Consider the following 14,006-nt stretch of genomic DNA (forward strand, 5'->3'; position numbering starts at 1 on the left):
CTTGCATCAATGCATTCTCCATACTCCCCCCTATACTTGCATTACTCATAGTGTCACGGAGGGGGGGGGGGGGGGGGAGAGCAGTGTGTCCGGGTGCGGGGAGAACAGTGTGTCAGGGCGGGGGGGGATAGAAAAGTATGTCAGGGTGGGGTGAGAGCAGTGTGTCAGGGAGGGGGGAGAGCAGTGTGTCAGGGAGGTAGGGGGGAGAGCAGTGTGTCAGGGAGGGGGGGAGCAGTGTGTCAGGGAGGGGGGAAAGCAGTGTGTCAGGGAGGGGGAGAGCAGTGTGTCAGGTGAGGGGGGTTAGCAGTGTGTCAGGTGAGGGGGGTTAGCAGTGTGTCAGGGAGGGGGAGAGCAGTGTGTCAGGGAGGGGTGGAGAGCAGTGTGTCAGGGAGGGGGGGAGAGCAGTGTGTCAGGTGAGGGGGGTTAGCAGTGTGTCAGGGAGGGGGAGAGCAGTGTGTCAGGGAGGGGTGGAGAGCAGTGTGTCAGGGAGGGGGGGGAGAGCAGTGTGTCAGGGAGGGGGGGGGGAAAGCAGTGTGTCAGGGAGGGGGAGAGCAGTGTGTCAGGTGAGGGGGGAGAGCAGTGTTTTAGGGAGGGGGGGAGAGCAGTGAGTCAGGTGAGGGGGGTTAGCAGTGTGTCAGGTGAGGGGGGTTAGCAGTGTGTCAGGTTAGGGGGAGTAGCAGGTAGCAGTGTGTCAGGTGGGGGGGTAGCAGGGTGTCAGGTGAGAGGGGGTAGCAGGGTGTCAGGTAACATAAGGCACAGCAGCAGCACACAAAGGTCTCCATGCACTAATCTTACCTCCCCCAGAGCAGCCACAGCACCGCCTCCTCACGGCTCAGCATCCTATGTTCTCTGGTCTCCGGGGCAGCCAGATTCCGCCACCAGCACTTTCCTCCCTGCCGCCCACGGGTCCATGTGACGAAACCCGGAAGTAGCGGTGGGCGGAGCTGCACATCACGGGCGCTGAGAGAGGAGGGAAACGCTAGGGGGCCAGCATTCATGGGGGGGCGCAGCGCGAGATGGGACAGCATCCACGGGGGCGCGCAGCGCAAGGGGGCCAGCATCCGTGGTGGGAGCAGGAGGGAGAACTGCATCCGTGACTGCGCCCCTAGGCAGCAGTGCGCCCTAGGCGACCGACTAGCTCGCCTAGCGGGAGCGCCGGCCCTGCCTCCCATTACAGAAAATGCAACACTCAATTATAAGTTCATCTGCACTTACAATTTTCTCCTAGTCTTTATGAAAAGTCCAAAAAAATATGTATAGAACCTGCCAGTGAAGCCCACCCAATGAAGCTTCCTGTGATGGTGAGGCAACGATGCTGCACTGCTCATGAACTCAAAGCAGAGTCACCACTCTCATGTAGGCTGCGCCTGTTTGCACTACAGTGGAAAGCAAAGATGCTGCGGGGGAGTTGGCTATCACCATAGTCACTGCTGATTCACATGGCTGTAACCTGTCAATCAGCACTTGGCCACACCTAGACCTGCCCACTGCTTTTTGGATTGACAGCACTGCCGCTGTTGCTGAAACCCTCCCATTGTGCGCTGCAGTGTCTAGGAGAGGAAGCGTGTGAGATACAAATGAAAGAGGATTTGGCGCAGTCAGGGAAGGCAAAGGAAGCTTTTTATTTATATTATGAAGCTTGGACATCAATTAGTAACTGGATTTGTTACTTTTTTATGCTGCCATACAGGAGCCTTTAATTTTAAGTAATTCAAATAAGACCCAAACTGTGACTAGGCAAGCACAGGGCCAAGGGCTAGTCACCAGTATTGCTTGTTATCTTCCTGCAGCTGATCTTTTCCCCATCACTGACTTACCATGCCTTGTTCTGTACTGTGTCTCTGTATAGAGGTGGCCATCTAGGTAAAGGTAGAGCTCATGTCAGAGCTGCCTTCCGATGGCAGGTTATCTACTGACTACCATATATGCTCAAGTATAAGCCGACCCGAGTATAAGCCGAGGCCCCTACTTTTACCACAAAAAGTTGGGAAAAATGATTGACTCGCGTATAAGCCTAGGGTAGGAATGCAGGGTGGCGGGCATGGTACAGGAGAATGCAGGGTGGCAGGCATGGTACAGGAGAATGCAGGGTGGCTGGCATGGTACAGGAGAATGCAGGGTGGCTGGCATGTTACAGGAGAATGCAGGGTGGCTGGCATGGTACAGAAGAATGCAGGGTGGCGGGCATGGTACAGGAGAATGCAGGGTGGCTGGCATGGTACAGGAGAATGCAGGGTGGCTGGCATGGTACAGGAGAATGCAGGGTGGCTGGCATGGTACAGGAGAATGCAGGGTGGCTGGCATGGTACAGGAGGATGCAGTGTGGCTGGCATGATACAGGAGAATGCAGGGTGGCTGGCATGGTACAGGAGAATGCAGTGTGGCTGGCATGGTACAGAAGAATGCAGGGTGGCAAGCATGGTACAAGAGGATGCGGGGTTGCGGGCATACTAGCGCGGCTGTGTTTCACTTACCTGTTCCAGAGGCCCCTTCATTTTAAAAATGGCGCTGCCCAGCGCCGAAACATCATTGCGCACGAGCCGCCGCCGCTCGGGAAAGCTGGTATACGTTCGGCTATTCCCGGCCTGTCCCGAGCGGCGGCGGCGCATGCGCGGTGACATGTATACGCCGGGCGGCACCATTTTTAAATCTTAAACACGTCGGAGCGGCCGGGAACTTTTTTTTTTGACTCGAGTATAAGCCGAGGGGGAAGTTTTCAGCACAAAAAAAATGTGCTGAAAAACTCGGCTTATACTCGAGTATATACGGTAGTTGGTAATAATCATTCAATAAGCAGCCAGAAAGGTGCAGAAAGTCCACAATGAATGAAACAGAAGCAGGGTGATCCTTATGCTGCAGGTCCTTAGGTACGGCTTCCTCTCCATCATGGAGAACAGTAAGCAGCACAGTAGTGACATCACTAAATATCAGTCCAAGCAGCAGTACATTAAATGACCTCACACTGCAGATATACAGCTATATAGATTTAGGCATAGATGTGCCTAATTTTCAGGAGAATTTACGACAAAATGTAAATTATTCAGGGTACTGCTGTACTGCAGTTACTATCTCTAGACATTCCCCAGGAAATAGTTGTTGCATCCTACAACCCTTCCTACCTATCTACATATAAGAAAGTGGCCGATGCAGTAAAAGTATGGGTCATAGTACTCTTACACATTCTTGTAAATCTTCCTCATGTTAGGGCAACTTTGGGTCAGGTGCTTAGAACTTAAAAAGTGCACTAATGTAAAGCACAGTATTCAGTAAACACAGGAGTCTTCATGAACTAAAGGTAGCTCCATGAGTCAGATAACAGAAGAATGAAATCACTTTAAACAAGTGTACTTATTTTTACCATCTTCAATGAAAAAATTATATTGCACTCACAAATAGTGTTTGGTGCAGTGTTAATTTTGGCAGCAAATTTCAATTTAGTTTTAGTCTTAGTCTTAGGACTAAAATGGCATTTTAGTTTTAGTCCTATTTTAGTCTTCTGCAAGTGTTTTAGTTTTAGTCGTATTTAGTCGACTAAAACTCCAGTATATTTTAGTCGACTAAAACGCCCTACATTTTAGTCGACTAAAACTAATTTTAGTCATCTATAATCAAATGGGTGTAGTTCAATTGTAATTTGTAATGCATTATTTAAGCATTTCTCTACAATTTCCAAACTCATTATATACTACTGCTGGTCCTGGAGTGAAAAATCTAATATGTTATTATTTATGCTTTGAGCATGCACCAGTGTTAATTTTTGGCAGCAAATTTCGATTTAGTTTTAGTTATAGTCTTTTGACTAAAATGCCATTTTAGTTTTAGTCGTATTTTAGTCATCTGAATTGTGTTAGTCGACGAAAACGTTTTAGTCGGTTTTAGTCGACGAAATTAACACTGGTTTGGTGAATGGTTCACCCCGAGCATGAGTTCAGGCTGAACATTTGCCTGTTCAAACGTTCGCTTAACACCCAAATTTGCAGGGTGTTCGCCCCGTCAAACACCCTGCAATGCACTGCGCACTGCATTCTGCGCCCTGATTGGGCAAAGCTTTTCCCAATCAGGGCGCAGTGTAAGCTGGTTGTTACGGAGGCGGCTGCAGCATCCTTAACAACTGATGAGTCATCTGCTGTCAATGGGTTTCTCTGCTGACAGCTGAATTAAAAAAAAAAAGTGTTGGTTAGAAAAAAAAAACAAAAGGGGTCCCACCCCTTGGGTCTGGTATGGATTTTAAGGGAACACCCCACCCCAACATTTTTTTAAAAAATTCTGTGGGGTCCCCCTCAAAATCCATACTAGACCTTATCCGGGCATGCAGCCTGGCAGGTCAGGAAAGGGAGGGACAAGCGTGCGCTCCCCCACCCTCCTGAACCATACCAGGCCACATGCCCCCAACATGGGGGGGGTGCTTTGGGGCAGGGGGCTCTGTCCCACCCTTCTCCACCCCAAAGCACTTTGTCCCCATGTTAATGGGGACAAGGGTCTCTTCCCGACAACCCTGGGCTTTGGTTGTTGGGTTCGGTGGGCAGGGGACTGTGGGGCCCATCTCTATTCACATACATAAAAGAATGCAGAGCTTATTCGGTATATACCATTGCAAAATGTACTCCCATGGCCAGTGGCTACATATAGAAAACATCAGCTTCCAAAAATGGAAACATTTTAAAGCAACAGTCTAGAATGCAGTGCATATCGATGAAGGAGAGGAATCTCCATAACTTGTTCCACCCCTACGAGTTCATTGTTAAAGAAGATTCCCCAGAATGCATCTTGACACTAGAAGTACATCAGTGAAGAGAAGGAATCCCCAGGATGCATCCTGTCCCTAGGAGTACACTAATGAAAAGGAGGAATCCCCATAACATGTCCTGCCCCTGGGAACAGACTTAAGAAGGGGAGGAATCTTTGTAATGTGTCCCACTCTTAGAAGTACACTGATGAAGAGGAGCAATCCCTGTAATGTGTCCTGCCCCTAGGAGCAGACTGATGAAAGGGAGGAATCACTATAACATTTCCCCTCCCAGAGTACATTGATGAAGGGCAGGAATCCCCCGGAATATGTCCTCTCTCTAGAAGTACACTGATGATGGGGGGAATCCCATAGTGCATCCTAGCAGTACACTGATGAAGGTCAGGAATCCCTGAAACCTGTCCTGTCCCTATGAGTAGACTGATGAAGGGGAGGATTCTGCAATGGAATCCCCAGAAAAAAATCCTAAGAGTACAGTAAATTGAAGAAGGGAAGAAATCTCCATAATGTGTCCTGTCCCTAGGAGCAGACTGATGAAGGGGAGGAATCCCTGTTATGTGTCCTCCCCTTAGGAGTTTACTGGTGAAGAGGAAGAATCCCCAGAATAAGTCCTGTACCTAGGAGTACACACACATGAAGGGGAGAAATCCCCATAATGTGTCCTGTCCCTAGGAGCAGACTGATGAAGGGGAGGAATCTCTGTTATGTGTCCTGCCCCTAGGATTATACTGGTTTCGGGGAAGAATCCCCAGAATAAGTCCTGTCCCTTGGAGTTGTCAGAATATTTATACTGCTCTGAATATAACAGTGTCTATTTATGTCAATAAGCAAAGATCTGTGAGGTAGGAGAATCTCAACTTATTTCCACAAATCAATATGTGACAAGTTCGTTTTAATTGATTAATTTATTTTTTAAAAGCATATACCAATCTTAGTGAAAACAGTCTACAGTAAGGAATATATATATAAAGATATTTATTCACAAGACATGTATTCACAATAAATGATCAAACTAGAAATGACACAAAAAAAATAACTCTACATAAAATACAAACTTTAAACAATCAATGCAATGTGATATGTAGCTCAATAATGAAACTAAAAATGAAACAAAATGAAAGCAAGATTACCTTTTCTCCAGGTATAGCATAAACCATAGGTAAGTATTCTAAATAATCAGACCGCAAATGTCTGCGAATGGCGCAGCCGATAGTCACTCCACTGCAGATGTCGCAATAATGCGCTGAATCTGATATTAATAAAAATGTATAAAAACAAAAATCAGCTTTTTAGAGAAAATCTACTATGGTTTATACGGCTGGGATTGTAATCTTATGACCCTTAAATATGCAATATAAAACATATAAGGAAGGAAATAAACAATTGTTAAATAATCAAATAAATGGCAAGGTTATATTTACCACACTTAAGATGGCTGCTAGCTTCAAATGGTCATTACCAGAGTCCTTAAGATCTTAAGATGGATGCCTTCCCAAGATGGTGGCCAGTGAGGGAGGAGTTTCGTTTGGCGTCCTTCAAAGTTTCAGATAAATGATGGAGCAAAATGGAGTATGTTCAGATGAGTATATGTATGGATGTGAGTAGTGTGTGTGTTGCAAGTGTAAGGGGTGTTGTCAGTATGTGTAATGTGTCCTATTACATCTGGGTTCTCCTTTTTATATGGTATTGGACAAAGGACTATTAAAATTACCATAAGTTAAACCCAGAGGGAGGAACATTATCCCCATTGGTTGGGATATTCTACCCATTAACTGGTGAGGTCATAGTCACACCTCTCCTAATAACCCAATATTAGATATTAAAGTTAAATGATGATTTCTTTATATTTTAGAGTAATCATCAAAGCAACATAAAAACTTGTCCATACTCTCAGTACATACATAAATGTCCATCTAATCTCCATCATGTACCCTGGCAATTATTGGATCTGGTAAGCCATTTAAATAATTATATTTTTAATACAATATATATTTTTATATTGGAAAATCTCATTTACCCCAAGACTACATTTAGTAGTATCTCCAAAGGTGGCAGTATTATACTGTTCATTAGATTCAGCATAAAATAATTAGACCACAATTATTATCTGATGACCTTTGACATGTCTGGCCAGTGAAAAGCCATTCATTATTTAAATTCTGCCATTACTGTGAGACATAGTGTCTGGCTTGTAGGATTTATATTACCTTAAAAACTTAAACACAAACTTACATAAAATGAGGTAATTAGTATTTAGCTTAAGTAAGATTACTATGTGTAAAAATATAAACCCAAAATGTGATATAACGTTCCTAAATAAATATGTATACATATACGTATAATTATTACTCGTGTTTTCTTACATACGATATAATGCATCTTTAACACTTATATATATTTTACCTGTCTGATAAAGTACACTGGGCTATTGTCCATTGGTAAAATACTTACAGACAGACTAGCACTACCATTATGTCTTATCTGATGAGATGTCCATGTACCACTTATTTATGATTTAATAGAAATACAAAGATCTCTGTTGAAATTTTAGACTCTTTTGTAAGAGACATTTTGCCAAAGAACATATATGAACTTTCATTCACCTCCAAAACAAGATGGAAGCTGTGCTGTTCAAAATCTATATGCATAAGATGGAATATACATGGCTTTTTAAATTCATTTTTTTTTCCTATTATTTAATCACCCCAATAAACCTGACAGAGTACACACACGTGAAGGGGAGAAATCCCCATAATGTGTCCTGTCCCTAGGAGCAGACTGATGAAGGGGAGAAATCCCTGTTATTTGCACCGCCCCTAACAGTACACTGATGAAGAAGAGGAATCCCCAAAACGTGTCCTGTCCCTAGCAGTACACTGATAAAGGGGAGGGATCCCCATAATGTGCTCCACCCCTAGGAGTACATTGATGAAGGGGAGGAATCCCCAGAATGTGTCCTTTCCCTAGGATATGTGCAGAGGTGGGAGGTTTCGCCTGAAGCTTGAGTTGCGATCACAACAGCTGGGGAACTTTTTGGTTCCTTAGTTCACCTTGCCCTAATTTGTCTAGTTATACTGTCAAACTGTGCTTAGATTACTCTAAAAATTGTGTACTGACCTTTATCTCTTCTTCAATGCTAGTGCCACAGACTAAAACAGAGAAGAACGGGTTCTCCTGTATGGAATGTCAAGGTTCTGGGGAAACACCATGTACTTCCAGCACCCGCAAAGACTGCACTGGGGATGAGAAGCAATGTGTCTCATTATTTATTACAAAAAGTATGGCTTTGTACACATTTTCTTTCTTTATTATGAATGCGATTAAACAAAGAAAATTTAAAGCTGAACTTTAGGCAGATATAGGTGTGCATTAATGCAGCTCTAAATCGCTACTTAATAGATCACTAAATGTATTTTTTTAAATGTAAGTGCTTGAATTTGACTTGGTATCAGCCTCTTATATTAAAGCTGCCTTACAAACTCTCCCATACTCAGAGATAGGAGAGTTTGGAAGAAACAATGTACCAATGATTGGACTAATTAGGCACTGGACTACCTTTAAAGAATGATGTTCTCCACCACCTTGAATAGATTGTAGTGCCACCTAGATGAAGAAGATAATAACTTTTTTCATTTCTTAAATCTGGTGTTCACTCTGATCTAGATAGGGGTAAAATACATCCAAAAGATTTCCCTCATAAACTATGCTTGGTTTTATGTGACATGAGATCCCTGCAGTTTTTGTAGAGGGAACCTGTGGAAGACCAATCTATGGACTGTGGGGGTTGATCTAAGGGAAGGAGCTCTCCTCCACTCACTGGAACCTGTTTCATTTCAGATTTGCTGGAACAGTCCTGCATCTTGGACCTTAGTACTTGGTGGTGCTGCTCCAGGCTGAGCTTTAGAGCCCCATTGACACTCAGTAGTAGGGATAGTAGGGATGCCATCATAAGAAAAACTCATCTATTGAGCAATGAACATTTAAGCATAAAACCACCAATCACCAGAGCCAATACTAGTGTGCATGTATAGATGTGAAATCCTCAGTCAATGCAGCTCCCTAAGCTATGCCCCCTGATATGCTGGTCCTTAGGGGGTCTTTATTCCAGATGTCCTAGTCAATGTCGCAGGATCAAAGTGTCACCCTTATTTGTGGTACTGCACATGTGCAGTAACTCAAATAAGGCATTCATTATGGTGCTCACGGGGTCATAAGTGGGCAGTCCCCACCTAATTAGCGGTGGGGTTTGGGTGGGCCTGTTGTGTCTTTTTAATGAAAATGGGATCCCCCTTCATGTGCCTAATTAAAGACCTTAATGGCAGGTATACCTCGACTGCAAGCTACATGCTTAAAAAATATCAAAACACCTTTTGAATTGAAGTCAATATGTTCAGTTAAATGTTTTTCTAAGATTTTAGTGACTGGTGATGTTTTATAGTAATGTAGTTTTATATTTACTCCACAGAGTCGTCTCCTGACACATCTCTGAGCGGTTGCGGCACACCGGGATTGTGTATGAAGAAGATGGACTTTAAAACCGGAGACACAGTAGAAGAGATGAAGTTCACTTGTCCCAGCGGGAGTGGGAGCCTTCAGTATAGTCTGTTGTTGCTGATTTTTGCTCCCATGTTCCTTGTCAAAGTCATAGGATAAACTTCCCTAAAGAGCTAAGAAGTGTATGTAGAGTGGTGAAAAAAGAGAAAAAAAATACATTTAAGTCTTAAAGTATGTGTAACCCCAACAATGGACTTCTATTTGCTGCCTTTTGGTCTGTTAGTCAAACCATTAAAAATATTTTATGTGTTTAATATGCGCAAAAAAAAAAATACTGGTTTATCCTGCCTGATAATCTGATAATTTCCTATGTTACCAAGAGCAGTCCATAGACACAGCTTTGTCCACTGTTCCTACAAGGCATGAAAGGGAGGTAAAATGTTAAATGGTGTTTTACACCTGCTGGTTAATAGGAATGAACAGAGTGACTTTGGCAAAATAATTTCACAACAAAATTGTTGGCAGGCTTTCTCTGAAGTGGAAATTTCAATTTAAAATCTTCAATTCTGCTTAAAAAAAAACCTTGATCATTTTTTCTTTAAAAAATGTTTTGGGGGTGTATTTATGGGCAGATTATTATTTTTTTTTTGTCTATTTTTTTCCTTTTTTCTATGTATGCCATGTATGTTATTTGTGTTATTTGTGTACTGCTTCTTTTGATTTTTTCGGGGGGGGGGGGGGGTTTGTCCATTTTTCAGTGATAAACAAATAAAAAAATGAGGTTAAAAGGGGGCCTTTTCCAGAATAGTTGAAAGCAGCTTATGCAACCCTCAGGAGCCGTTTCAAGCCACTGCCTACTTATAAACCACCAAAAAGCACCTCCATTTTGCCTTCTCCTTTGATTCCAATCTATTTAGTAAAAATTGTAAAATTAGATATCATTTTTAGCACTCTTTACTGGTTTTACCTGAGGCTCCACATCTGACAATAGTAATGTTGGTTTAGGAAATGTCTTTTTACGCTGGTCTAGGGTATTTAAAGGGGATCTTACAATAAATTACCAGGTCCATTCAAAAGGTTCAGGCCTCTTCTCCCCCTAAAAATTGCTTGCTATAGTATTATAGCTATAGCTTGTTCAATTAAGCTTTGACAAAAAAAAAACTGGAAGCTGATTGGTTTCTATGCACAGCTGAACCAGATGTTGCACTTTCCAGTTTTAGTAAATAAACCCCCATAGTGTTCTCATTTCCAGACACAAGGAGGAGCAGGACTGCCAATGCAAAAGATGGGCCAAGGTTATATAAAATCTAACTTTTTACCTTACAAATACCTTTTGGAAAATAAAAATGCCCAGCAATTTTTACAAGGGAAGCGTTCCTGAACATTATAAGTGGCCAACTTTAGCAAGAAATGGGAGTCTTCAATATCATAATGAATCTATCTTCGATTACTGACTGAAAGGACTGTGACTTCTATACTTGTGGTCTGACAGGTTCCCTTTATTGATTAACCTTTTTTTTTCTGTAATAGAGATACTTTAGATTAGTTACATTTTTTCCCAATTGTGTAAATCTTGTTGTTATTACCTTAGAAATAAATAAATCGAATCCTTTTTTTTTTACCCAATACTTCTGTAGTGTTGTTTGTGTGTCAATTGAAATTATATTTTGTGGTTTTAAGTGTGTAAACTAAAATGCAGAGCACCTACAGCGTCTGTTCATGAGAACGAATTATTCATTACCACACTTCCATCGAACAGCATGTCTAGGATATACCAAGAAATAGGGTGTTTATCTGTCTGTCTGTCTATCTATCTATCTATCTATCTATCTATCTATCTATCTATCTATCTATCTATCTATCTATCTATCTATCTATCTATCTATCTATCTATCTATCTATCTATCTATCTATCTATCTATCTATCTATCTGAGTGTTTATCTGTCTGAGTGTGTGTCTGTCTGTCTGTCTGTCTAGATAGATAGATAGATAGATAGATAGATAGATAGATAGATAGATAGATAGATAGATACTCTATCTATCTATCTTGTCTATCTATCCGTCTGTCTATCTATCTATCCGTCTGTCTATCTATCTATCTATCTATCTATCTATCTATCTATCTATCTATCTATCCGTCTGTCTATCTATCTATCTATCTATCCATCTATCCATCTATCTATCTGAGTGTCTATCTGTCTGAGTGTGTCTGTCTGTCTGTCTATCTATCTATCTGAGTGTCTATCTGTCTGAGTGTCTGTCTGTCTGTCTGTCTGAGTGTCTATCTATCTATCTATCTATCTATCTATCTATCTATCTATCTATCTATCTATCTATCTATGTGTCTGTCTGTCTGAGTGTCTGTCTGTCTGAGTGTCTGTCTGTCTGAGTGTCTTTCTATCTATCTGAGTGTTTATCTGTCTGAGTGTGTCTGTCTGTCTGTCTATCTATCTATCTGAGTGTCTATCTGTCTGAGTGTCTGTCTGTCTGTCTGTCTGAGTGTCTAACTATCTATCTATCTATCTATCTATCTATCTATCTATCTATCTATCTATCTATCTATCTATCTATCTATCTATCTATCTATCTATCTATCTATCTATCTATCTATCTATCTATCTATCCATCTATCCATCTATCTATCTGAGTGTCTATCTGTCTGAGTGTCTGTCTGTCTGAGTGTCTATCTATCTATCTGAAAGTCTATCTGTCTGAGTGTCTGTCTGTCTGAGTGTCTATCTATCTATCCATCTATCTATCTATCTATCTATCTATCTATCTATCTATCTATCTATCTATCTATCTATCTATCTATCTATCTATCTGTCTGTCTGAGTGTCTGTCTGTCTGAGTGTCTTTCTATCTATCTGAGTGTTTATCTGTCTGAGTGTGTCTGTCTGTCTGTCTATCTATCTATCTGAGTGTCTATCTGTCTGAGTGTCTGTCTGAGTGTCTAACTATCTATCTGTCTGTCTATCTATCTATCTATCTATCTATCTATCTATCTATCTATCTATCTATCTATCTATCTATCTATCTATCTATCTATCTATCTATCTATCTATCTATCTATCTATCTATCTATCTATCTATCTATCCACAAAGCAACTGTTTTTTAACATGTTACCACTAGATGGCACTGTCCAATGGGATGTCAACTAAGGGCAGTAAAACTTTGCTCTGTGCTCATCAAACACCCCGTTTAGGCTCGTACACACTATAAGAAAATTGGGCGAACATTTTTGTCCAAATAATTTTCGTCCGATTTTCGTATAGTATGTACAGAACTTTCTACAGACGATTCAGAATTTTCGGACGCAAATTCTCAAAGGGACAAGCTCCAAAATTTTTCTCATACGGGGAAAAAAACAAACGATTTTCTTTTAATGTGTACCGTTTTCGTACGATTTTTGTACAAGAAAAATCAGAAAAGAAAGACTGCGCCTGATCAGAAACAATAAACAACAAAAAAAAGCTTTTGTCGTACGAGAATTTTCGTACGCATTTTCGTAAGAAAATGATTTTATCGGTTCCGACAATCGTTCGCCCAATTTTCTTATAGTGTGTACCCCACTTTATTGGGTGAGAACTTTCTGTCCCTGTTATAGGGTGATAACGCTTTGTCGCTGTCTCCCAAATTAAAGGGTGACAGAACGCTGTCCCTGTTATAGGGTGATAACACTCTGTCCCAGTTATAAAATGACCACGCTGTGCCCCATCTCCCTATTAACCACTTTAGAACCGCTCACTGTGCTGCTACTGCGGCACAGTGGCAGCCCTGGGTCCAGCGGCGTAGACCTACGTCACTGGACTTCTAGCTGCCTCGGCGGCACGCTTGCACCGCCGGTGGCTCGCTCCCGCTGTGTTTAGACACAGCGGGAGTCAGGCCGGAGGAGGAGAGGCGGCTATTGCCTTCTCTCTTCCCCGATCGTCGGGGAAAGTGTGAGAAGATCCGCCTGCATGTTTAAACAAAGCAGGCGGATCTTCTCTGTGACAGACAAGGAGAGATCACAGGAATCAGCATAGCTGAACCTGCAATCTCTGTCTGTGTCACAGAACCCCCCTCCCCCCACACACACGTCAGTAAGTATGAGGCATTGATTTACCCTCTTGATCACCAACAGTATTAACCCCTTCCCTACCAGTGTCATTATTACAGTAACAGTGCGTATTTTTTAGCACTGATTACTGTAGTAATGTCACTGGTCCCCCCAAAAGTGTCGAAAATGTCAGTTAGGGGTCCAATCTGTCTGCCGCAATGTCACAGTCTCACAAAAAATTTCAGATCGCCGCCATTACTAGTAAGAAAAAAAAAAAGAAACAATAAAAATGACATAAATCTTTCCCGTAGTTAGTAGACGCGATAACTTTTGCGCAAACCAATCAACATACGCCCATTGCAATTTTTTTTTTTTTTTACCAAAAATATGTAGCAGAAAACAAAAATGTTTAAAAATTTTGATTTTTAATTTTTTTTGGGAATGTTATATAGCAGAATGTGAAAAATATTGTTTTTTTTTTTTTTTTCAAAATTGTCGCTCTTTTTTTCAAAAATTAAAAATCGCACAGGTGATCAAATACCACCAAAAAGAAAGCTCTATTTTTGCGGGGGGGGGGAAGGATGTAAATTTCATTTGGGTACAGCGTCGCACGACCGCGCAATTGTCCGTTAAAGTAACGCAGTGCCGAATCGCAAAATATGGCCTGGTCAGGAAGGGGGGTAAAATCTTCCGGTCTTAGAGTGGATAAAAAATACGCTCATTG

The 14,006-nt window shown here is 41.9% G+C and overlaps 1 protein-coding gene across 1 annotated transcript in view; it reads left to right on the plus strand.

Annotated features, from left to right (window-relative positions):
- LOC309568051 (phospholipase A2 inhibitor NAI-like) overlaps positions 1-9,659 on the plus strand; it is a 32,724-nt gene extending 23,065 nt beyond the window's left edge. The window contains exons 4-5 of the mRNA XM_082273632.1: positions 7,888-8,025; positions 9,213-9,659. Coding sequence (XP_082129758.1) covers positions 7,888-8,025; positions 9,213-9,400 — 326 coding nt within the window. The 3' untranslated portion in view covers positions 9,401-9,659. The remainder of the gene's footprint in view (positions 1-7,887; positions 8,026-9,212) is intronic.
- The last annotated feature ends 4,347 nt before the right edge of the window (positions 9,660-14,006 follow it).

This window comes from Pelophylax lessonae (assembly GCF_965119305.1).
Source record: "Pelophylax lessonae genome assembly, chromosome: 12".
Lineage (NCBI taxonomy): Eukaryota > Metazoa > Chordata > Amphibia > Anura > Ranidae > Pelophylax > Pelophylax lessonae.